Source organism: Antrostomus carolinensis, unplaced genomic scaffold (assembly GCF_000700745.2).
Source record: "Antrostomus carolinensis isolate BGI_N321 unplaced genomic scaffold, ASM70074v2 scaffold19168, whole genome shotgun sequence".
NCBI classification, from domain to species: Eukaryota; Metazoa; Chordata; class Aves; order Caprimulgiformes; family Caprimulgidae; genus Antrostomus; species Antrostomus carolinensis.
Genome location: NW_010333885.1, coordinates 26,257 through 52,563, shown reverse-complemented (window position 1 = coordinate 52,563; position 26,307 = coordinate 26,257). Strand labels below are relative to the sequence as shown.

Below are 26,307 nucleotides of genomic sequence, written 5' to 3'. Positions count from 1 at the left end.
TTTCCTGCTAGATGACTGATGCTTTCAGCTGTTTTTACTTCATACAAATGTCATTGTAAATATTTATTTACCCTGGTTCCTAACAGAAGCTACACTGTATGTGTTAATGTTTCTTTTGGATAATGGAACCCAGTGATGGTTGTTCCCCTTGTGGTGTTTTTCCTGTTTTCACTTGTAGGTTTCTATATGTCAGCACATCAGGGAAATTTTATTTTTATGCTGTTAATTAGAAATAGCAAGTTTAATTAGTATTTTTATTTTAAGGATGTTAGCTTAACTTACACTTGCTAAGTTTTAGCAAAGAAACATAATTGGTGAATAAGGGGGTTAAGGGTTTCTGTCTGCCAGTACTCCTAGGAGACATAGTAATACTAAAAATGTAAAGGTGTGTAATAGACAAGTTTAGCAGTATAATAACAGGAAAACCCTGAAAATTCAAGATTAATGAGATACAGTCTTGCTATTTCTGAAAGTTGTACTTGCTAAAGTCCTTAAATACCCTCAAAAGAGGGATACTGTAAGCTTAATATCCAAACCTGCAACTTTATCTGTTGATATGGAAGTTACTCATGTGCTGTAAGACAGCTCTGTGAAATTGCTGATAGATTTGGACCTGAATTTACAGTAAATGTTGAAGGGATTGGAAGGAGTTCTGTTTCCAAGTGTCTTGGGGTTTATTTCTTTTGACAGATAGTTTTGAGCTCAATTTTCTTGTTGTTTCCCTTGGCAGTCAGTATTTGCATGAAACTTTCATTTTCAAACAGGAAAGAGAAACAGCTGGTAAAATACGTGAATGAATGTAGACTCAAGATAACAGGGTCAAGGGTTATCTTTGTATCTTTGAGGCTGTGGTTACAAATACTGTGAAAGGTGAATATGAGACTAGCACTATGCAGCCTTGTCTTTTATTTATATAAAATACCTAATTATCTGAAGGAATAAAAAAACTATTGCACTGACAGTTTCCATTCTAGGTCAGCTGACACTAGCATTGGGAATATCAGTCTGCTTTGGAGCACTTACAGACAGTCCAGTGGCTGAAGTTGAGACCCTCATCCATGCAGGAGCTCTCTCAGCTGTTACTTGCAGGGGTGTAGGGTAACAGTAGCAGATACTCAACTACTCTGGACAAAGGACTACTCTCAACTTGCAACAGTAAAAGGCTTTTTTTATGCAGCCATCTCTGGAAATAGAACCTGGGATTTGAGTGCCAAATAGGATTAGGTTTTTGAAGTATGTGCGTATTTCTTTCCTTGCAGTGCCTCACAAATAATGGAGATTTATCTGGGGAAAATGGCTGTCAATACTGTATCTATGTTGAATTGCTAGCAGAGTTTAAAGCCCAAATAGTTCCAGGTTTGTTTCTGTTAATCCAGTAAGGTGATGGAATTCTAAATGCACTTCAGGGGTCAAATTAAATGGTGGATCTGGATTTGGGTTTTTTTTATGGGGTGCTCTCCAGAATAAGCTGCAGTTTAGGAGAATGTTGCAATCTTCCTAGATTCTTCTGTCCAAGAGATGTCAAGTAGACAACTGTTCTTAGTTTTACTGTTGTTTTAAGTTTGTCACAATCCTGCAGGTTAGGTGATAACAATGTGTCTCTGTATCTCTTTTGCAGAGTGCAGTGTCTATTGTGCCTTCTTGTATTGTTTAAGCTGCAGATTTAATTCTCTAACTTGGCTGTGTTAATGGTAGTGGGATTTTCATCTTCCTTTTTTACCTGTATGTTTATTTTTGTGGTTTTACATACTACTCTCTTCCCCTCTGCCATTCAAAAGACTTGAAACCTACAGGTAAGTTCTCCTACCCTTGTACAATCAGGTGTTTCTGGTGAAAGTCAGCTTTGCAAGTTTTTCTTATATTCACTTGGAAAAGCTGAAAAAGTCTTATACTAAACATTGATTAGAGGCAAGTGTCAGATTTAGGATAGGTAAGATGAGCAAGTGGTCTTCTGAACAGCATTCATTAGAAAGGGCTGAAAACTTTCAGACACAGGAGCATCTCGAGTTTTGCTGTTCTTCACTTCCAGTTTACACTCTGTCAGTAGGAGTGTATTTGCTTACCTCCTCACTCGAGCAGGTGAAACTCATCTAATCCTTGAGAAAAACTTCTCAGAAGGCACAGTTGTTAGAATCTAGTACATGACTGGAGATGCTGAAGCCCAGGGTGGTTTTAGGTCGTAGAAGTTTCTTAAATAGTTCACAAAATCCCACCTCTGTTAAGGAGAAGGAATCTATTAATCTTCTAACTCTTAAAAAAGTGTTTTTCCAAACTGTGCTGCTCCTTTATTTGTGTTAAACCACAAACTGAAAAATCCCTCCCATTAATTTGAGCTGGTGAGGAGGGTAACCGGAACGGTGGCAGCAGTCTGCTGACAATTCATAGAACACTTTTGCTAAGCTGGAGCTAGTGACTGGCTGGAAATGGCCTGCCAGGACTTGGAGCACAAATAAGTGGCTGTCTCTTCCACTGTATTTCTAGTAGTGTGTTGAATAAGCAAGGCTGGAAATATATTTCTAAGGAAAATACACTGCAGTTGATGCTGGTGACAGAACAGCTGGCATGCCTCTTACAAGTTGCTTATTTGTACAGGATGCATAGTTATTGAATTCTTTCTCTTCTTTGTTTACCTACAAGCTATGTTTACTTATAGTTTCTCATAAACAGATTTTTGTCATGCCTTGCAGTGTTTATCTTAAAGTTCAAGTGGACTAGATAAATCAGTGTAGTTCCTGGATTATGCTTTCATTTAGTGGTTTAGTTCAAACTCAGTAGATCTTGTGACTACTGAGCAAGGTCTGGTTCTTCAGCCCTTGGGGACTTTTCCTTTCAGTCCTTCAATTTCAGATGCTTTCTCTATTATATGGGGCTTTTTGAGGGCTGAGAAAGTGAAGTATTACGTTTTGACAGAAGTAGAAATTGAGGATTTTACAAAGACTTGTGAGCAATACATAACCATATATTACTATAAAACTTCTCTGCTTTCTTTATTTGTAAGTAGCAATTTGAGATCTTGAACATAGGGGACAAAGGAGGATTTTAATCCAAGCTATTGGTAGTTAGTGGAAAACACTCCAAAATATTCTCAGGTTTGGTTGAGACGTCTTAAACTGCTTAAAGAAAAAAAGAAGGAAAAAAAGAATAAAAAAACTGAAAAAAAGGAAAAAAAAAAACACAAAACAAACAAACCACAAAACCCAAACAAACTACCCAACAACACTGCCAAGAATGGTGGTTTGAAATTACTTGACTGACAGAATGTGGTGCAGGTAAAGTGTACACAGTTCTTAAAGGGATGCAGGTGATCCACTGCTTCCTTGTGATGCATTGAAAATAGTGCTGGCTTGCTGGCTATCACAGAACAACAGTTGCTGTAGGCAGACTTAAAAACATCAAGCACTGAGTAGCTGTACATCTGCCTTCTTCTCTAGCAGTCCATTGCTGAATGAAGTATTTCTAACTCATCCCCAGTGAATGTCTGACAGAAGTGCAGTTGCAGTCAGGCTTCCCTTGTGGTGATTTGGTTGTGGTGCAGGGGAGCATGCAGGATACAAGCTCCAGGTCAGTGTTAATCTTCAACTTTGGAAAATCTTTCCAGTGCAATGTAGCTGTGGAGCCAGTACCATTAAAGGCTCCAAATTCCAAGCCCTGTTGAAGAATGCAGGCCAAGTTTTTTTTCCTCCTCCTTTCTTCCCTCTTCTATAGTTTTTATCTCATTAATATAAACCATGCCATGTGCTTTCTCTTGATATTACTGTTGCTTGAAAACAAGTCCTCATGTAACCTGTCCAACATCAAATGCAGAAAGAACTTAAAGGGAGTGTGCTCAAGGGGATCAGAAACAGAGGGGTTGCAAGAAAGGAAATAAACTCTAAAGCCCACTTCCTCCATTGCCTGCACAGGCACATTACCATACAGCAGTGTCTGCTGCTGAGCTGCAGGAAGCACAGTAACTTGCTGTCTGTCTTGAAGATGCTCAAGCTCTAAAGCTCCATGTCAAGTTGTTTTGAGGCCTGGCCTACCTGTGGTTTTCATGTGGATTCATGGCATGAACCTTAATATGTTACAGGCTCCTACTGCTTTCAACACTGGCTAAAATAAATGTTGGCACATCTAGTCTGTCTCTTTCTGTGATTCTTATTTTAAAAAGTCTATTTGTAGCTTACCATTAGCAGAGTAAGCAAATGATTGCTCATTCAGAGATATTTTAAACATGCTGCTCTAAAGGCTGTGTCAGTCTGTTACTGCTTGTATACAGCACACACTGGAAGACTGTCTTCCATCTTCCTGTGAGAACACTTTTTTCAGACTGACAAAGAAACTTGATTTCTTTCCTCAATTAAAACTTGGAAGGTAGTAGACTTCAGTCTAGTGTTGGAGTTAGGAGTGGGGTGAGATACCTTTAGGCTTAGTAATAGGATGCCTCTAGGTCACTAGGTTTAAATGGAGCATTAAGTGAACATCATCAAACACTGTCCTACTTTGCAGCTGTTTGGTATTGTCAGTTCAAGTCATACAAACGGATTAGTTTTTTAGGGTATAGTACTGTGCTAACAACTACCATTATTTCTGGTATTCTTTGTAGTAGAAGAGCGTCAACAGACTAAAAGCCACCTTCCTATGAAAATTTATGGTAGATCTTGAGTCTTAGCTAGTACTTCTAATTTGTACTGAACTCTCCTTTGCATATTAGGAGACATTGTTTAAAAAATACTACTGAACAAGTCTTAAAGCTTTTTAAAGGTTTTGTAGGTGTTTGAGACTCACATTACAGCAAAACAGCGGATAACGATCTTGTCAGAATCGAATACCAGCTCTAGTTCCTGCATCAGAGGAGTGAATGCTGGGCCCTTTGAATTTAGTACGAATTGTATTTGTGTCCTGGTGGATTTCATACTGAGTTGTTAGTAGCATTAATTAATACCATAATTTAAATTTAGTGGGGTTTTTGTTTGTTTTGTTTTTTGTTGTTGCTGTGTTGTGTGGGGTTTTTTTAAGGGTGCATATAGTGTCCTGCTCATAGCTTTAAGAATTTTAAAAATTAAGTATTTGGCAAAGTTAAGAATACTGATCTTGGAAAAGGTTAAAGGAATTTGTGATTATTGTCTTTGGAATCAGAATTTGTGGATTTTATGTTTTTCCCTCAGAGGCTGTATGTGATCATAGTTACACAGATAGGAATATAGATAAATCTGTTATGAGCAAGCACCAGAAGAATCCTTTGAGCAGAGCTGCTAAAAGGCAGGATGTTCTTGGCTTGTTCTACTCTAGCAGAATGGGAGTAGCTCCAGTGTCAGCACAAGTCATGCATGGCTTGCCTTGGCTTGCTTACAGAAACAAAAACAAGTGGCAGACTGAAGCAAAATCTGCACATCTTCACCTGGTTAGCCACTTGAAGATCTTTAGTCTTCCCAGGTTCTACTCTGCAGTACCTAGTCTGTCTTGCTGTAATGGGCAGAACTTGGGAGACATTCAGAATCGCTACTTCCATGGTACAATGCCCAAAATACAAATGGAGTTTTGAAGATGTCTTCATAAGTATTTTAATTTTATTAAATTGCCACACCACGCTTTTTACCTCTTTTCACATATAGTCCAATGTGCATAAAGCTTTTCTAACCTTAAGGATTTTTGGCACCTTGTTTGTGGTCAGGAAGGCACTAAACATTTGAAAAAAGTTAAAATTTACCATAAGAAGTTAAGCATTTCAGATACTGACCTACTTTCCAGAAAGTACTGTTTTGAACAGCATGTACTGAAGACTGCACTTTCACTACTCTGGGAAACTTTATTTTTGTCTGTTTAAATTTTTACTCCAAGTTGTGGAGTTAACAAACTGACTTAACAGTTTACTTGCCTTCAAGGGCAAATAACTGCAGCATTGTCACGCACGTTCCAGTTGTTTCTTCACCCTTTGCAATTTGACTGTGTTGAGTATAATGTTAATTATATGTGAGCATATCCTTCAGTTTCTTTGTAGTTAAAAATGTGATCATATTTCTTTTTGCAGATGTGGAGGTACTGTTGGTGCAATTCTGACATGTCCACTGGAAGTTGTGAAAACACGATTGCAGTCCTCATCTGTGACTCTCTACATCTCTGAAGTCCATCTCAACACTGTGAATGGTGCTAGCATCAATCGAGTAACCAGAGTTTCTCCTGGACCTCTCCATTGTTTGAAGTGAGTGTACATGTTGCTAGGTTTTTGGTTCACTTTGGGAAGAGAGAAGAGAGGTATGATGGACAAATCTGTATGAAAGACTTACTCTTACGTCTGTCATAATGCTACCATGAGATGACTTTGCATGTTTTGCCTTTTAACTGTAAGTTTCACATTCCACTTTTCTGAATGTCTTTCATGCTTGAGTTTGTACCTTGAATTAGCTAGAGCATATATACCCTGTATAATTCACAGCTCCAAACTACATCCCAAAAACTCACTGGGGGCACAGGTACTGCTTAAGTGCCAGACTTGGTTTTTCATCCTGAAAAGGTGTTAGTATAAGACTTTTTAAACGGTTTTGCTTCCAAATCATAGATGTTGCTAGATATGGAGGCAAGAAGTCCTGTGAAAGTTAACTCAGTTTCTTAGTCCCTCTGTACCCTTCCTGCCTCTCAATACCTGCTGGTGGATGTGTGACTAGTAACACTTCTTTTAGTGCTATGAAGCACTTCTTGTCACCAGTGCTCATGATGTTCAATAGCCAGTAGGAAAGCTGACCACAATTAAACTGCTAGTACAGACCACAGACAGGGTTCACTTCACTCTGGGGGACTCAAGCTAGTCATTTATGGAGAGGAACCTTCAGTATTTGGGAATGAGGGGAGTTTTCCTCCAGAAAGGACCTACTACTGCTTCTTGCATTATAAAGAATTTGATAAGACTCAGACAAGCTATCTTCTATCCCCATTAATCAGTGAGAAGTTTGTAGAATGCCCTTTCTGGCAGTTGCAGTGTAGAATTTAGGCTTAATCTGGGTAGGGAATAGGATTTGCTTAAATGGGGGTTTTACCCAAATAACTGCTTGAATAGAAGATAGTTCTTATCATGGAAGCTTTGATTCAGCTCTTCTATGTATCGGAGTCTGATGGGTGAACATATTGGGAACAAGTGTGTGGGGAAAAAAGGGCTTAGATTGTGACAGGGGAGGAGAGCTCCATCTAAAACACTGGCTTCTTTTGATGGAAGTTGAGTCCTTCAACTGTATGTTTGGTTATGAATTTATCTTCCATTTAGAAATGCATCTGAATGAATAGCAGGAAGACAGATATTTGTTTCATATGCACCTCTGCTAGAAGCCTGCTATGCTTTAAACCCAACCCTAGAACCCAAAATAACTTAGTCTTCCCAGGAAGCAAATTCAGCTGAGGTAGAGATAGTCCATGATGAACTTCATTGGTAGGGCTTGTTTGTTTTGTTTTTGTGTGGGGTTTGTTTTGTTTTTAATCTGATGCTTAGACATGTTGCTTGTTTATCTGTGGTACAAGAATGTGTAACTTCTGCTTTTGTTCTTTGCTTAGATGTGTTTTTATTCCAGGTCAGTATCAAACAACTGAGATACTAACTAACTTTTTTGAGTTTCAAAATCTTTAAATACAGTAAAAATGAAAAAACCCCAAATAATTTGGCAATGGACTGTGACAATAGAAATACATAGGTACAGGGCATAATTATTCTTGGTTAAGGGACTAGGACTGTTCAGTGAGCAAATCAAACTGGATCCCTCTGTCACTCATAACCCTTTTGCTTTTACTTTCACTTGATATTTTTCTGACTTGTAGATGTCAGGGTTTGGTTGTCTCTTCTCATACCAAATTCAGTGTAGTGCTCCAAGATTTGCAATACTCAGTCTAAAAGCAGAGTGAATCAGGCACATGATGGCAGAATTTCAGTTAACTGGCTGCTGTGAAATCACTTCTGCATCTTAAGCATCAACAGAGGTGACTTCAAAGGCATCTTTGTCAGGAAACAAACTCAGAAGAACTGGTACAGGTGACTGTATTCTCTGTCGACAAAAGCAAATTCCCTTATTGCTAAATATCTGTGGTGTATGTCATATTGCAGATGCCTCTCATAACTAACCTTGCTGAGTTTAAATCTGAGGTCCTGATAATGGAAATCTGACTGGCCTCCCAGTGCTGGCTTTCCCATGTGACGTAAGCAGGTCAGCTGAGGCCATTTGGAGCATTTGGGCTGCTCTTCCAACCATGGATTTGCCATTTACTGCTTTCAACAAACAATGCAGGCTCTGGGATCTGCTTTTTAATGCAAAAAGTTTGTGTTTTATTTTTAGTGTAGGTTCTGGAACTCCTCCAGCTGGTGTCTGTGAATGCAGAAGAGGGTCACTAACTACCACCTTTATAATCCTATCTGCTGCAACCTCTCTTTAACACATTGTTACTCTGTCAAGTCTTGGAACACTGTAGATGCAGAAGAAACAAATAAACCTGGTCCACTTCACTCCTGAGTTTCTCTTAAGACTGAGGTTCTTGCTGCTTTGTATATATGCATATGTTATATGTGTATGTTATATGTGCATATATACGTGTGTAACACAGGATATTGTGGTAGTAGTGATTTTTCAGTAGTGTTTTAAGTGGACACAGATCATGTTAACTGGGTTCAACTTTGCTGTAATCTGATGCTGTGCCCATGCTGAGCTCTGGAATATGGCAAGATATTTTAGATGAATTCATTCTGTAAGTATTAGAAATACTGTCAGAATGACAGACATGTCTAAGTAATTCGTATTTCCAAAGTGCTCTTGAGTATGTGTTCAATACTCCAGTTATTTGACTTGATGATCGTAAAGGTCTTTTCCAACCGAAACAATTCTATGATTCTATTGCTGTGGAGCAATGCTACCCACAGGGTGAAGGCATATCTAATTGTTATGGACATGAAGCTAAGACGTTGCTGGACACATGTGCCAGCATTTCTAAATAGTGATAATTGTGCTGAACCACCATTTTACTTTTGCTTACTGAAAACAAATGTAAACTTTTAGTTTGATATAGCAACAGAACTGTGGTGAATCAACTACTGGAAATCAGAATAGGTTTGGAATCTCCTTCAGTGCTTTCACCTGTTTGTTCTGATAGTAAATTCCAAACAAAATAGCCATTTATACAAGGGTAGTTTGCTTTATTGAGTAATTGGCTTGTCACTAACCTGCTTGTCTCTTTCAAGAAGAAATATACAGAACTATTTGTGTATATTGGCCAGTATTTCTAAATCAATAAGCACAGAGTTCTGTTTTGTAGCATCTAGTGAAGTAGTTGCAAATTAACTTTAAATATGGTTCTAAAGCAATTGCTAGAGCAGTTCGTAGTGCTGGGATGCAGATAGTCCTTGTTTCTCCTCCCATGTCCTACCATACTTTTTAAAATACCATATCTGATTAGCATCTAGATTGTTGGACAGATTACTTTAGTGGCAACCAGATATTGATGGTATCCTCTTACCGTGCCAGTTTGCCTTGCTGCATGATGGTTTTCAACTCTTTCTAAAAACCACAGTTACATAGGGTAGGTATTCCAAACACTTAAGTACTAGTAATGCCTCATCAGAGGTCTCAATTCACTTCTCGTGTCCCTGTGTCTCTCTGTAAATTCTGCAAAGATGTAAGGTCATACCCAAGCAATCTTTCCAGAGCTGTGTTTATAGTGACTTGGTACCATGAGACGTTAGGGCTGTACTGTGGTGTGACTCTGTGCATGGGTTACACTCCTTTTTCGGTTAATCTCCACTTTAAGTGAGTTACCTTGCATGAGGAGCTAAGGATTGTCTTTTTGGAATGGAGCAAAAAGGAAAAAACACTAGTTCCATAGCCCAGCAGCAGTGCTTTGGTAGGAGCACACAGGCAGTAGTTCTGAACTGCTAGGACAGATTCCCTGCCAGCCTCAAGGCAGGACCACTTCTCACATCAGAGGTTTCCATTTCCTTTTACTGTAGTCAAAATAATCACCTTATCTTATAGAAAGAGTAAAGCTAAGAAAGGGTTCCTAGTTGAATGCTTAGTGGATTTAGATCACTTATGGGGATGAGGAAGGCAGGACTTTGTATCTGAAAGGCTCCTTTCCTCTAACTTCTGTCACATAACTTAGTGTACTGTTAGGAGTGTTGAAGAATCAAACCAGAGTAGCACATGCAAAGCTATGTTGAGGTTTCTGTCTTTTTGAGAAGAGTAGGTAATAGATTGCAAAAGATGTCCATGGCTGGGCATGAGAGGTAGTAGAGCTAACATCTTCATGAGCTGCTCTCAGAAAGCATATGACTTGCTGTAACTGAACCTTCAACCTTCGTAAGTCTCTCTTCTTTCCTCCTCTCTTGCCGTTCACCCCCTGTCCCTTTCACCCAAAAAAGTTCCCAAACATTGGGAGCTAAAGGGTGATGAAAGGAATGTAGAATAGAATCAAGTATTTGTCTCCTGAACAATCTACAACCTACAGGAATCTGAACATTTCCATGCTTAGTATTTTCTCCCTCATAAAAGGACACTTTCTTTAACTTCCCAATGACAGATAACCACATGTATATATGTGTTCCTGTCTTTGAGGCAAGTCTGTATTGACATCATAATGCTTTATTTCTGTGTTTAGTTCTTCTATGGCATGTCAAGTAATAATGTAATTTTATTTTATGCTGATTCTAGGAAATTACTATTTTTTTGTGGTCAGCGCTGCATTGTCGGTTACTATGAAAGTTTTACACAGAGTAAAGCTTAAAATGATGTAGCTATGGTTGTCAAGTGCATTCCTTAATTTTTATGTGAATGTTACAGTATTGTCACTTTCTTGTTTTCTAGGATGATCTTGCAAAAGGAAGGCCCTCGTTCTCTGTTTAGAGGGCTGGGTCCTAATTTAGTAGGCGTTGCTCCTTCCAGGTAAATACAAATGTGTACAGTAAATTAAATAATTTTGATTACATTTAAGTTGCTGTATGTTATTTAAGGTATTTAAGGTTAATTTGAAGTGAGTTTTGCATCTGTAGTTGTAAATGCTTAATAGCAAATAACCTTTGGTTCCTGGGGTAATCTTGTTGTCTGAGAAATTGAGTCACTTGTGTACTTTGCAGCTCCAATCCCACTGTCTCAGCATTTACTATCCTATATGCCACTATAATAGTATTTACTATTATGTACTATTCCTTATGCAGAGTTTTGTCCAGTTAAGAAGGAAAATGCTTAAGGAGTTGCACATGTAAACAAGAAGTTGCACTTTTGAAAATGTGAAGGTAGATTTATCTTTCAGTTAGTCCATCGTCTTCAGGAAGCCATGGTGTGATTGTAGCCTCAAAACACTAGGTCTTTCTTCCTGGATTCTGGTGAAGCACAGACTACTTTCCCCCTGCAGTAGGAAACCTGTTCGAAAACTTCAAGGGCAAGATTGGGTAGGATGGCACACTTAACAGCTGTCCCAGAGAAAGCAGATCCAGCAATGGACTAGACTCCAAAGGGTACTGGGGCAGCATCAGAGTGCAGTGAACGAGGATGTAAATCTGATCTCATTGGCAGTGGTATTGCTACTGTCCATTGCTCTGCATCAGCACAAAGGCTCTAGCTGCTCTCTCATGCTGGCAGTCAGAGCGAGGTACAGATTATGTCAGAGCTTGAATTGATTCTTACATGCAAGTGTTAGCCTAAGTTCAATCCAAAAATAGAATACCTAAGGAAGAGTATGGTAATAAAGCCCTGTAAAACTAATATAACTACTTAATCCTGGGTGAGGCTATATGGCCTCTGAGGTTTTCTGGTCTGTTTTTATTCCCTTCTTTTTCTTAAAAAGAGAAGAGTCTTTATGTAGAGGGAATATATTCCACAAAGGTTTTATTCTTCCCTTGACTTGGTGCCCTAATTTTTTTTTTTTTTTTTTTGTCTGAAGAGAAGATATTTCTGTCTTCTGCACACCCAGTTGGAGAATATCTTAACTTTTCTAGTTTAAGGTCATTAGATGCTTCTGGAACATTTTATTAAACTGGACTTTCCATTCAGCATTGATCTGTCTTCTACTTAGATCTGACAGATGATGTGGTGTTCTGTAGATCCTCTGCTTGAATAAGAGAACTGAAGGAATTGAATTGAAGTTCTTTTATTTTGGCAGATTTTTTTTTTTTAAGTAATTAGGAGTACCGGAGACACTTTCTGATCACTAACTTAGCATTGCTGTTTGGAGAAGCTGAAGCAATTCCAATAGCTTTCTTTGTTCCTGACACCTGTGGGTATTAGCACTTCCTAATCTGAAGAGCTTGTACTGTTGTTTGATAGTCCAGTCTGGTCTGAATGTTCAACATTTATATTACTTTTTTAACAGCAATTTTTATACAGCAATAGATTCCGTTTATAAGTTACTATCCTCAATGAAAAATATCCCCAACTGCAAAAAACTATTTATTTTTAGTAAATTTTACATTAAATCTTCTAATTTCTTTCCATTCTTCCCACAGGTGAAATACTTAGCTGTTTCCCTCCTCCCCTGCCATACTAAAAATGTCAACTTGATATAATGTGTGAAGTCTTATAAATAAGCACATCCTCATTCCCCTCTGGCTGCCTCGGTCTTCATGCAGTACTTCATTTCAATTAAGCATTAGCTAAGTGGATTTAACAGCAGCTCTTTGTTTAAATAAGCTGTAGAGAAGCATGTTTCATAACACATCCAGTATACTTAACTGAGTTCAGATTCCATTTTAGAAATTACAGTCATGAAACAAGCACTTTGTCGTCTTTGTAATAAAGAAAAACATGTTTGCACAGCTAATCAGGTTAATGTTCTGTTCAGGAAAACTTGCATGTTCATATTTTCTCTTATAGAGGTGTGTCTGTAAGTTTAAATAAAATAAAAAAGAGGAGTTACAAACTTAAATGTGAATTTTGGATGTGCTTAAAATAAGGGGGTTTAGCTTTAATGAGTGAAAACAAGCATTGTTTTTGTAATATAATGCATTGACTTGCTGACTTTTATGTCTAGCTTTGTTTTGATACCAGCTCAGACATGAATGTAGTACAAGTTTACAATTTTTTTTGGTAGTGTATTCAGAGAAAAAAAAAAATCTGTGTCTATTCTAAATACAAAACTAAAGAAACAAAATGGGAATCCCAGCTTCACAGCTGTTCTAGCATTTAAAATATACATATTTAGAACTGCAAGTTATAAAATATAACCACAAGGTATCAATATTTACATCTTAAATGCTAGAATAATATTATAAATATTAAGTGTGCTGTTTGGTTTTAAAAAAAAAGCTACATACTTGTTATTGCTAGTTCTTTTGAAATTGTAATGCTACTGAAATGAGTTTAGGTCTGTTAGAACAAATTTGATCTGTTAAAGAAATACAGAATACTGTAACTTCAGTTCTTTGTTAAGCAGTGTTTTTCTTCCCTCGCTAAACTTTCTAGTGTCACAATTACTGCCATATTTCTAATTATCTATCCTTCCCCTCACTAATTGTTAACTGAAGCTGTTGTGGAAGAAAAAGTTGTAAAGTATGGTTTTTATTTTTTTCTTTTCCATTACTAGAATAGTCACACTACTTTGCGAGACTTATTCCTTGAGTAGTTTTTTTTTTCCCGAGGAAGTAAGATTTGAACCAAGATCATCTTGAGTTAGTGAAGTTAATGGCACTGATGCATAAGATATAACGTAACTTGGATTTTGTTCTAATTTTAGAGCAATATATTTTGCTGCTTACTCAAACTGCAAGGAAAAGTTGAACAGTATCTTCAGTCCAGATTCTACCCAGGTACACATGATTTCAGCTGGTGTGGCAGGTAAGGATCTGTAACTTTTTAGCTTCATTCTAATCATATCTACAAATGTGAGGTGGAAATACATGGGGGGGGGGGTGGGGGGGGAAACCTGAACAAAACAGTGTTCAGTGAATGATTGTAGTCATTACCTTCTTTGGCCTCTCATTAAACAAACTATCTGGAGAATATGTGTATGAAACTTTGCACTTAGTGTTAATTAAGATCTTTAACTGTGTGTGCAAATAGTCTTTTCTAGGAAAACTTGCATGCCTGCTTTTTCAATTGTAAATTTGTGAAATGTAAAATGGAACTTTCAAAACAGTAACTTTTTGCTCTTCAAGCTATAAACAACATTCTTTGCTTTGAACTCTGGTTTAATGCTTCTCAATCTGTTTTTTTACCATCACTTTCTGTTGCAGCTTTGTATATCTGACTTACTTTTGTCTTTCTGAAATGTGCTTGCAGATATTTGTTTAAATTACATGCAACACTTCCTCCTCATTTGTTCAAATACCAGTCCATTTGAAGTTTGCTCTACCCCTAAAGTGACATAGAAGAGAAGATTTCTGTAGTTTGCATATATTTTCATCTCTGGAAATAAACAGCTGGTTTATATCTGTGGTGTAATTTTGGTATATTTTAGCAGCTACCAGTATTTGTTGCTTGATTTGTATGTTCTGTGCTTTGGGATCATTAACGCAGGAAGTTAAAGGCAACTGAGCTGAGTTATGGTCATGGACTTGTGCTGGGGAAATCAAAACTTCACCTATTGTTGCCTGTGTCTATCTATCCTACACAAAAACAAATTTTCACAAGCTGTTTTTTTTCCTGTATAGGCCGTAGACACTTCACAGATGAATTCTGACAATTTTATGGTAGCCTGATGAAGTTTCTAATTTCTGTCAAATTTTAAAACCAATATATATAATTTGAGTACTAGTAAGCTGGAATGGACTGCCAAAGGCTATGTCAGAATAACTAATAGGATTAGTTTTCTATTTAATACTGGCTAATAATCTGACACAAAGAAATTTTTATATAGCGTAGAAAATATAAGTGACACTAGCTTTATGATTAAATAACACACTGATGCTCATCTCTAGCACATGAGAAATGCAATGGCATTTTTTAATCTTAGAGATATAAGGAGAGCTGTTTTGTCTTAAATGGGCAAAATAAGGTGCTCAGATGATGCACTATTTTTTTTATTACCTGGAAATATGTTTTGTTTGTAGGTGAACATCATGGGAATGGGATAGAAGGGAATTTAATGAGAGTTCATCCTAATCAATTAACTACTCCAAGAAAAATTGTCTTCAGCTCTTTATCAAGGGGAAAAAACGTGCTTAAATTTGGGGGGCGGGGGGCAGGAGTATGGGCAATAGAAACAAGCCTATCCTCAAATGAAGATAACTTGTGTAACTCATGCACTGCTGCACGCAAACAAAGAGTCAGTGTTCCTTATCTTTGGAAGTTACTGCCCTCCTTCTGTAGTGAAAAGAACACACAGAGATGTGCTGTAGTGACTTTTCCCAAGTGCTTGCAGACACACTGTAGCTTGTCACGAGTTCTGTGTCTGCTTATTAACTTACTTCCCTTCCAGAAGGTTGGTAGGATGCATTTGTACTAATGACTGCAGGAGACTGGGGTAAATGTATTTGAGCCTTAATTGCTGTTTGCCTTTTTAACTTTTGTATGCAAGTTTTAATATTGAACAACTTTTGTGTCTGTCTTGTACATACCTAGTTCTGCAGTTGTATTTCTAAACCAGTGATGAAACTGAATGCCCAGTGCAGGTTCACACAGCAAGTCATAATTTACTTTCTCTCTTGAAAGATGCTCTATGGAAGACCTTTCAAAGAAGGGTCTTTGACAAACAGTTTCTCAATACTCAGTACTGGTGGTATTCTGATTTATATGAAAAGGACTGCAGTTAAAATTAATAGTGCTTTCTTGGGAATGTGCTAACCTTGTTTTTGTAATTCTAATATATTTCAGAAAATGCACTTAAACCAGCTATTAACAGTTTTACCTGCAAGGTTTGTATTGTGATATGATGCAAGTCGGCTTAAGGAAATGGCAAAATAACAGGGACGAGATTGTGAGCTCTTACTTGGCTGACTTAAACAAGTTAACACAGAAGATTACTGTAATATTTGCTTTTGAACTTAAGATTTCAATATTAGCAAGGTGGATGAACATTTCTAATAACTGGCAAAAAATAATCAGTATTGGTTTTTTTCTTTTGCAGCTGTCACTGGTTTCAGTAACGAATTGAGTAACTCAATCTTAAATGAGGGGTTTTTTTGTTTGGATATGACCTTTCTGTTACATAAAGGCTTCTGATACCTAATGAGCAGGAGATAGTGCTCGCACTTAAAAAGCTTTTCCTGTAGGAAATACAATACAATTACAACAAATACAAATACAATAAAATACAATAATGATGCAAAAATACAATTTTAAAAAAAATCTGTAACTTACTGTTTTATTAAAGTACTCTGAGTAGTGAACTTTAGTTAACTTTAAATACAGTTTACTTGTATCATATGTTAATACTTAAGTATCTCAGGCTACACTGATGTCATTATAAAATAAGGATTACTCTGTGCACACAGTATTTTGGAGAGTGAGAAGCTGAGGTATGGTATTTTTAGCATTTTTGTTTGGTTTTAGCCTGATTCTTCCTTCTTAAGATAAAACATGGTTTTGGTTTTATTAAGATCCTTTTAGTAGGCTTGTTTTATCCCAAGGAGGATGAATTATGCTACATATTAGTAATTGATGCCTTATGTAATTAGAAATTAATGTTTTTCTCTTGCTGCATGCTAGCTTCAGGCATATAATTCATGTCACCTTCATATCTAAAATACCTGTGTATTGACATGAAGTACTTGGCAATCTTTTTTGATTATGACTTGGCATGTCACATGGTTCTCTTTTTGCAAACTTGGACAGTGATTATATCTGAAGCATACAATAAGAATGAGTGTCTGCTTGTGTGAAGGTAGTCTATCTCTGTACATTTCAAAGTTAGGCTAAATTCTCAGATTCAGTATAAACTCTGCCTTCTCATTGCACTTGTTCAACCTCTTTTTGCCACAGAGAATAAAAACTGTAGAGAACCGAATGATACTTGATTCCTGTACAGCTTTCTGATTTGCCTCTCTAATGACTCATAGCCTCATTCAGACAACATGGTTGCAAATCTGCTGCAGAACTACTTTGCCTTGTATGCTATCGCTGTTCTTTCTAGAAGTCTACTGGCAAATCAACCCAAATGTAGATTTTTTGGTTTTTTTAATAAAAAATGGGGCCACTTTATGACTTACAGAGATACCATGCTTTTGTGACTTTGTAGTAGTATGTACACAGTTACTTAATACCAAATAAAATGCATGTTTAGTTCATTGATTACTGATGTTAGAAAGTTTGATTTCATAAGGCATCTGTCTTGCTTTTTCAGTCCTAAGATAAGGCTAGCTTTTTTGACTGATATTTGGGAGGGAGTGGGGAAGACAGAGGGATCACTTGTAAATTTAATATATAGGTAAGTATTTGGAGAAATAAAATTGAACTGCTGCAAATGAGCAGAAATTTCAGTACTCAGTGCATTTTACACAACTATTTTAATATCTGTGGCCTGTTCTGATTATTATTTTATTTTTTTCCTAAACTTTTACATGAAAACAGTTAGATCTCACAATAACTAATTCACAAATCCTTCCAATGGGATTCGATTTGTACACATGTGTCTGATGAGGTCACTGCTTGTTGTTATGATACAGAAAAGCCTGTGTCTATTTTAGGCATTTACTGTACATTTCTCCCGTGAAAAGAGTGAGATCGTGTCATCTCATGCTCCCCATCCGCAGGTCACTTCCTGCAGAAATATGGACTAACTTAAACCTCGTGAGTACTGAACTGAGCGTCTCTTGCAGCCTCTAGTGTAAGAACCACACATTGGGTTTGTAATATCTATTAAATAAACAAAATAAGGGGAATTCACTTTCATTATCTTGAACTCGGATGACGTGCATTGTGCAAAGACATCACTTCTCCTTAACTCTGTTGAGTTATTTTTTCTGTGCAGTTCAGGGAAAGGTGGAAAATACCTTTCACTGGTAGCTGCTACTTTACTTAGCTCTGGCTAATTGAAAGTCCCTACTGGGTTAAACAAGGCCTTTTGGGTTTTTTCAGTACCTCAGAGCTGCCTTTAAAATGCTGCAGCTGATATTCTGTGTTGTCATATTATTTCAAAGACCTCTTTTCTTTTTTCTTTTTTAGTATGTATATAATCTCCTCTCTGTCTCTTTCTGTTTTCTCTTTTAGTTTTTTTTTGTTTTAATACTTTGGATTTTTAATTCAGCATTCCATATTCACATATGTCTGAATCAATTGCATTGGCTTGTAGATAAAAAAAAATTCCTAACCTTTGAAATGTGATGCATAATAGGAATACCTGGGATCTTACCTGTTAGTAGCTAGAATAGCTGAAAAAGGAGATTGAGATAATTCTTTCTTTCTGAAACTGGGATACAATTTCATAGAAGAAAATACAACATAGAGAGGTACAGGAGTTCCTGGTGTTGCCAAATTGATTTATACTTCTAATTAATCTAGAATCTTTCTTAAGGATGCAACACATTGATAAACATTGTAAAGCATTATAAGGTTCACCAAGACTTCTAAAAAGAAAAATAGAAAAAGAAAACAGTTGATAGAGGTTCATATTAGTTGAAAGCCCCCTCAACTTTATTTTTTTTTAACAAATACTTTTGCTACAGACTTTCTGTATTTAAAAAAAAAAAAAAGCTTATCGTATCAAAGATCCCAAATGCTATGTTTCATGTTTTGGAGTGCTTTCCTCAATGTCAGCATCACTCAACTCAATTTATTTTTCTTCTGCTAACTGTATTTGCTGCAGTACCTGTAAGAATTAAGCTGTAGTCGTTGCATATTGAAACCTGAATTATTGAAGGCTCTTTGATTTGAACGCTTTGGTTTGAACTGTTGCACCAATTTAGGCTTATGACAGCCCTAGTTAGGGGTGCTAGGCTTAAGTAATGATCAGAGCAACTTTGGACAAAGTAAGCTGCATCCTGTGCCAACCACCCTTCACTGGCAATCTCCAATATTCTCTTCCCAGCCTGCCTAGAAGTATCAGGCTGCTGCTGTGGGTGAATATAGTCACTACTGCCACTTGGACACTACGTCTGATCTCACCTCTGTGTTTCCTTTGTAGATTTAGGATCTACAGAGACCGCTTTTTTGAATTGAATAGGAAGGAGAAAGGACTAAGCAGATAATGCTGTAACATACAGTCTAGCAGTAACAAAATTCCAAAGCATGCAACTTAAATAGAAATGCAAAAGATTTTCTGGACTTCCTCACTTCTAATTAAGAACTAGGAGAGACTTGGGAACAAATTTTCTTTTATAGAAAGAAGTCTTTCCTGGAAAACTTGTTGGTAGGGGAAGTTAGTAGTTTTTCCCCACTTTATTTCAAAACCTTTGCTGTCCTGTGCATTCCTAGTGCCCTTCACTGCACTACAGATGTGGAAAGATTCTGATTTGAAGTAAAAGAAAAATAAACCTTTCCTAGTGCTAGTATAAAGAAAAAACTCAAGAGCAATGTTTTCCTTCAGTTTAGTTCAACCCAGGGTCAAGTGCTATTGGAATCAGTGAAGTTTCTATGGCATCAAGGGACAGGTCAGAAGGGCTATGGCTAGTTGAACTACAGAACCTTTTTTGCAGATGCAGTATGTTTTAAAAACATCCCATGCCTTATTATGGCAGAGTAGTTCCCTGATGCTTTAAGTTTTTACTTAATTATTTACCTACATGAAATACAGATATAACCTACTTTTGGCTTTTTAGGATTTCACGCCATCATATGAAGGAGTGAAATACGTACATATATATGTACTTAGACATAAAAATGAGTAGTGTATTAAAAAAAAAAAGCCAACCCCAAACCTTTCTCTAGTTATTTAGTTAAGAGGTTTGAGTAAGTTTCAAAACTTATTTTATCAAAAGACTAAACTGAAATATCCAATGTGGTTTTGCTATTTTGGCACAGAAGTATGGCTAAATCTTAGTAGCTGCTAAAGCTTGTAGTTTGTCTTTAGAACAGTAACTGAAAATCATAATGAACTATTTAAGATTTGGTGGTGGGGGTAGAACAAACCTTAAAACAGTTAAGATCCCCTGGCATTTCTCTCAGTATTGCAGTCATTTGTGTACAATGTAAACCTAGGTTGTGATTGAAGTAACACGTAACATATGCAAGTGGTTCTGCTAAATATATATATGTAAGCTGTTAATGATCTCCATAAACAGGCTTATCAATAGCCTGTTTGCTGTATAAGTATTGTGCACCAGATATGCACTGAACAAGGTAACTCTTTGCTTTCCCACAACCCCAGTCCATTCCCCTGCAGGAGGGCAGTATGTCTTTTTAGTGATATATAAGTGATGTGTGTCACTTAGAAAGCAAGTGTCTAAATTTATCATCTCTTGCCTGGCCATGTTCCAGCTCTTCCCTTTTCCTCTTCTCTCCTGCAGACATGACACCTCATTAATGGTGCATGTGTGGTATTACAACTCTAGATGTTTTATTTTATTTTACTTTTTCAGAGCTGCCTTTCACTCTGCTCTTTTTCTCTCCACGGTTGTGCGGAAGTAAGAGTGATTCTTACTTCTTTTCTTTATTTTTTTTTATTTGTTTCCTTTTCCTTTTTTTTTCTTCCTTTTGTTTTTCTTTAGTGGACTGAAAATCAAAGCTTTAAGCCCTTAAGCAAGCCTGAATAGTTGGTGTCTGTGTGGATAGTTAGAAGTCATACTATTTACTTTAACAACTTAAACACTCATATGCTTGTAAAAGTAGTCCTAGGCCAACCAACAATCTCTGCTTTGAATACTAAATAAAACATTAGCACTCAAATTTAACTACTCTTTATAGTTCATTATTAAAAGGTCTCTTAACTTACAGTAATACATGCCTTTTAACTGCACCAAAAGTAGTATTTATTCAGTCTGCATGCTTTTAAACTCGGATTGTATTTCAGGTAGCAAATTAAATTGACATAATGTTTTATACCATCTCAAATTGCTATAGCTGTATTTGCAATGCATCTTTATTGACATGTTTGCCAAATTGGCTAATATTAGCCTAGCTAGCTTTGCTCTTTTGTGGTGTCAAAACAGGGTTGATATGATTAGATAGGTGGCGAAATGTACACAATTGGGCTTATTTTATATAGGACGTCTCTTGCTAAGAATCAAACTTACTCAATATTAATGTAAAAATTAAAAATAAGTTAAATGTTTATTGGCTGTATGGATTAATAAAATAACAGTAAAGGGCTACAATGGGTACTTTCTATAAATCAGTATAGTCCGAGTTTTTGCATCCTCTGTACCTTACTGTGTGCATTTCGAACTTAGATGCAGTTGGTCTTGTGATTCTATGACACCTAACTTTTCTTTTTAAATATTTTAGGTTTTACTGCGATCACAACAACTAATCCCATTTGGCTAGTAAAGACACGATTACAGCTTGATGCAAGGTATAGTGACAATGGGAAATATCACTGCTGTGATAAGACTTTGCTTAAATGTTGTGCATCTGTCTGCATCCCAAAATGGAATGATTCTTTAAATATCCAGCATTTCCAATTAGAAAGTAGGTGCTGATCTATCTACAAGTCACACTATAATTTTTCTCCGTGTTAATCTTTGTGTTCTGAGCCATGCTTGAGGCACTATAGTAGACTGGCCAGCAAATTTGGAATGAATTAGCAGGTTAACAGTCTCATTAAAATAATATTCTAACAACCATATGCAACTGTAATATATTCTCTTTTTTTTTAGCTGTTGAGCTAAACATTCCTGAAATAAGGATTTAAGTATTTTAGCTAAAGTTTAGAAAAATGCCTGAAACATCCTGGTTTTCATTTTTTACAGACAGTGAGCTCTAGCCTATAAAAAGTGGAAAATTGCTTTCATGGATCAAATCACAAGAATCGACCTAATAAGGGGCAGCCAATAGAAGTTGTTTGGACTTATTACAAAATTGATTACAGAAACTGTTATTAGAAAACTTCTAATGAGGTAGAACTTTATGCAAAAAGGGAGAAAGAAAGATCTTTATATTCCTATCTATTTAAAACTGTAGGGGGCAACTGATATGGTGCAAGTGTCTCAATGCAACTGTCTTGTTCATTTTATAGACTTCTCTACAGAAAACTTAGCGTGCAATATAAAATTCCTTCTTCTGCCATCTTAAATACATTAATGGTCCACATATTACTATTTTAGAGATCTGTTGGAGTTTCTGAATTAAGTGCATATTAGCATTTTTCCTCATAGTAGGCCTACTTAGCTGCAAGGTAACCATAGTAAATATATCCCAGACAATGAGATTTTTTTTTTTGTGATGACATTGTATGATTGAGGTAGTAATTCCATGACTAATTCCAAGGGGATTTGGTGCTATGTGCATCCTGGTGATATCTTGTGCCTTTGCTTGTTTTTTACTGATAAAACAGTTAAATTGCTTAAACTATAGAGCTTGAGGGAAATTAGGGAAAATAATAGATTTCTTGTGCATGTTATTTCTGTATGTTATATCAAGCACACTGTGTGAGAGATCTGAAGAAGGATCTTCTGACATTGCGTAGGACACTGAGCTAGTCTAGCATATACTGTGTTCTCAGGTCTTCTCATTCAGTTATTAGAGGCATAAAAACGCTTGACCTTTGGGATTATCCTGGCCTCATCTTGTTTGTTGTTCTCAGAAATCCTTATGATCCTAGTAAGAACAGGAGAAGGCATGTGTTTTGTTTCCAAAGTGAAATTGCTTTGGCCTTCAAGACAATGGTGTGCATCTTGCGCATCAGAAGAAACTCTTACAGCAATCTGTCATTGCACCTATCTAGGTATATAGGGACATGTGGGGACTGGGGTACCCCTGGATATGCAACTGTAGGTCCAGCTGCTCTTCTCGCCAGTTGTTCTTTCACTCTTTTCTCTTGCCTGTCACCAAATCAATGCCAGCCCTCCACTTCTCTGCAGCATCTGCCACCTAGCTTACTCAAGATCTGATTCGCAGCTATGTGGGCCCACTCATTCTCTTAATTGTGCTTGGTACCTTGTTTCATTGCTCTCTGACATTGCAGATTCAAACCAGCAGGACTTAAATTCTGCCATCGAGTGATGCCTCATACTACTTACACAGTAGCTACCACCACTGTCTATCTTGCTTTGACAGTATCCATATGAGTTACCACAACTTCTTACAAGGTTATTTGCTGTTTTGTTCTGACTTGCTCACTCAGGAGACCTCTGCTGGCAGAATCCATATGCTTCAAGCGCCTGCACTCACTGCTGCCGTGAAGCATATTTTATGGAGTGTTGTAACGATTTTGTGTAGCACTGTACAGTATGCAAAGTATTTCAACATGCACAAATCAGTTTAGTAAGCAAGCTAAAAATAGGAATAAGACTTTATTTACCAAGTATTGCTTGATACAGCCATGTCTGAGCATTTTCGTTGACATCAGCAGTGGTTTAGTTCAATAAAATAATAGCTACCTGTGTTGTATTGGTTGGTATGATGCTAGTTGTTTGCTGATAGCTGTGAGGCCTGCTCTTTGAACTCTTAGCCAATGTAATTGCCATGTTATGAAGTTATGTATTTGACACAATTTAGGGGAAATCCACTTATTATGCAGAAGAAAATGGTCATTTTTTTCATGACTCATCAACACTGACAGTTCATTTGGGACTCTGTTTTCAAGCAATTTAGTCCTTTATTCTGTAAGACTTAGGGAAGCCTAGAGCTGTTCAACTTGTCTATGTGGTACTTTTTCTTTAGTCACCATTTGGCTTGGATTCCGTGTAATGCTTTACCTGTGTTTAGTGCCTGAAGGCCTTTGAGACTTTCACTTCAAGTTCTGGGTTCTTAAATGTGTCTGAATCGGAGCCCCTCAGCATCATGAGGTGTTTCCTAAGTCCCCTTGTCACTCAAGCAAAACTGTTTAATTATTTTCCAGTCTCAAATTGCACCAGCTTCATATCTGTCTTTCTCTTCTTTTTAGGAATCGTGGAGAAAAGCGAATGAGTGCTTTCGAATGTGTCCAAAAAGTTTATCGATCAGATGGTATTAAAGGCTTTTACAGAGGAATGTCAGCATCCTACGCAGGCATATCTGAGACTGTTATTCATTTTGTTATTTATGAGAGTATTAAGAGAAAACTACAGGAGTATAAGACTGCTTCTGCCTTGGACAATGAGGATGAATCGGCAAAAGAACCTTCGGACTTTGTTGGAATGATGATGGCTGCTGCCACTTCTAAAACTTGTGCAACATCAATAGCATATCCCCATGGTAAGTGGGACGTGTACAGCTAAGAGCCTGAATAAAATTATCAGAGGGAGTCTTTTCAGTGATATCTGTAGCAGACTTTGGCTCACTTGCTCAGGAATTATTTATTTGTCTAAAGCTTTTCATGTCTGATTCAGTGAGTTAACATGAGTATAGTACTCAGAAGCTGAAGTATTTTTAAGTGGCTATCTAGCATGGCCTCTTCTTAGGCAATGTTTATTTTTTCCAAAGGATTTGCCAGGGTGTGACCCAGAGTACTTAAAAACAAGATCCTTTTTCACTTGGAATCTCTCTGCATACTCAACAATTTCACATAATTTGCCAGCAAGTTCTTGTCCCCTTTCTAGGAAAACAGGCTGTCTAATTTGATTTTCAGTTGTGCTTTGTAGGAAAGCAAAGTAATTGTATATACATTAAGATTGTCAATGGACATTAGTTGCAATTAGTTGCAACTTCCAAGCTAAAACGTAAGCCCAAACAACAATCCCCTTCTGGATTTTAACTAAGCAAATGAACTTTCTGCTTAGTTAGATATCTAATACTACCAAAAACATAACTTCTTTTCCTCTTACACATACTTAGTTTGCTTTTATATTTGTCTTCCTCCTCATTTTTTAAAGAGGAGTTCTGAGATTGAGAACTTGGGAAAGGGGAAAGGTTGAATTTGAATGTAAAATCACTAACTGGTTGCTGGGAAAGGTAATGAAAAGTGGTGAAAGTAACCACATGTGGTTTTCTTTGTACAGAGGTTGTACGAACAAGACTAAGAGAAGAGGGAACAAAATACAGGTCTTTCTTCCAGACACTATCTTTGCTTGTACGAGAAGAAGGGTATGGATCCCTCTACCGAGGTTTAACTATGCATCTGATCAGACAGATTCCGAACACGGCTATCATGATGTCAACCTATGAAGTGGTAGTCTACTTGCTTGATGGATAGCAGTGTAACAAGGCTTCCTAGAAGAACATGGAAGATTGAAAGACTGGAGTGGACCACTGAATGTGAATGCCAATGTGGTGGGCAAAAGGAAAGTTATACCAGGAACGTGCAGCTATGGGCAAAACAGAAGGCTGACTGAGGGCAACTATGAATAATTTTGCTGCCTTATTGTGTGGTCTCTTGGCAATGTGACAAATGCAAACTACCCCTTAGGGAATGCCTTTATACATCTCTTAATTCAAGATTGTAACTTTCTTTTCATCTGTTAATCTAGACAAGGCCATTCAGTCCTCTTCAGAGACTTGATGGGTGAGGGAGGGCATGTAAAATATATTCTTGGGCAGCCTTATTTACTTCTCTTAGTGATTACTCTCAACTACATCCTTTTTGATCTGTTTTACTGCACAGTAACCTGTAGGAAGAATGGGAAAGACAGTACTTTCATACCTTTCCATACCTTAAACTTCCATTCAATTGCTCTGAAGATTCATAAAGAGACTGAGGTAGTAGTCAGTGTGTAAATTTTTCCATGTTGCTACCTCAAGACAAAATATGGTGCAGGGACCCAGAATGGAGTTATTTCTTCACTACAAAAGGTGATTACTTTTTTTTAATTTGAGCAGTGTTGTAGGTTAGTGAGAAAGGATCTGATTGCTGAACTCTTCAGGTTTTGTATCTGTTAATATCAGCATATGTGAATTTCTAGTTCTCCTGCATTGTCCTCTTTCTTTTCTGGAACTTTCTTTCCATAAGTGAGAGACACCTATGAAATGTTCTCCTATATTGTGTTTTCCTTGCCAACCTGTCAGGTCACTCCCACAGCTAAGGAAGAACTTGCTGAATGCTACTTCATAGCCTTTTTAAAGGTTCTTAATGTGATGAGAACTCTCAACTAGTCCAACCTACCATTTCTGAAGACAAGGTTCACTCAAGTAGTTTCATGCTACCTAAGAACAAGCAGTATTACCCTAAAATGTCTGGCACATCCTGACTTGGATTACCAGTATCTATATGGGAGTACAGGGGGAGAACACATATCACCATGGTTAAGGTGACTAGAAAGCAGAAAACAGTTGAAGTTGTGATAGATCTTTTAAGTGCAGACAGCCTCTGTGCAGAACACTGGAGAAAATTGTAATTGAGCTTTTCTTGTAAGCATTCCCCTTGGTAATTGATGTATCACTTTTTCCAACTGTGTACTGGACTGCAGCTGACAGTTTAACACTG

General features: G+C 37.2%; 1 protein-coding gene across 1 annotated transcript; it reads left to right on the top strand.

The window, feature by feature from the left end:
- Window positions 1-6,010: 6,010 nt before the first annotated feature.
- SLC25A36 (solute carrier family 25 member 36) lies at window positions 6,011-25,675 on the top strand (the record flags this gene model as incomplete). The annotated part of the gene is made up of 7 exons (XM_029086498.1): window positions 6,011-6,181; window positions 10,809-10,886; window positions 13,672-13,772; window positions 20,390-20,434; window positions 21,255-21,321; window positions 23,854-24,143; window positions 24,887-25,675. Coding segments are annotated over 7 exons (946 nt in total), but the record flags the coding sequence as incomplete, so codon positions are not given.
- Window positions 25,676-26,307: the final 632 nt, after the last annotated feature.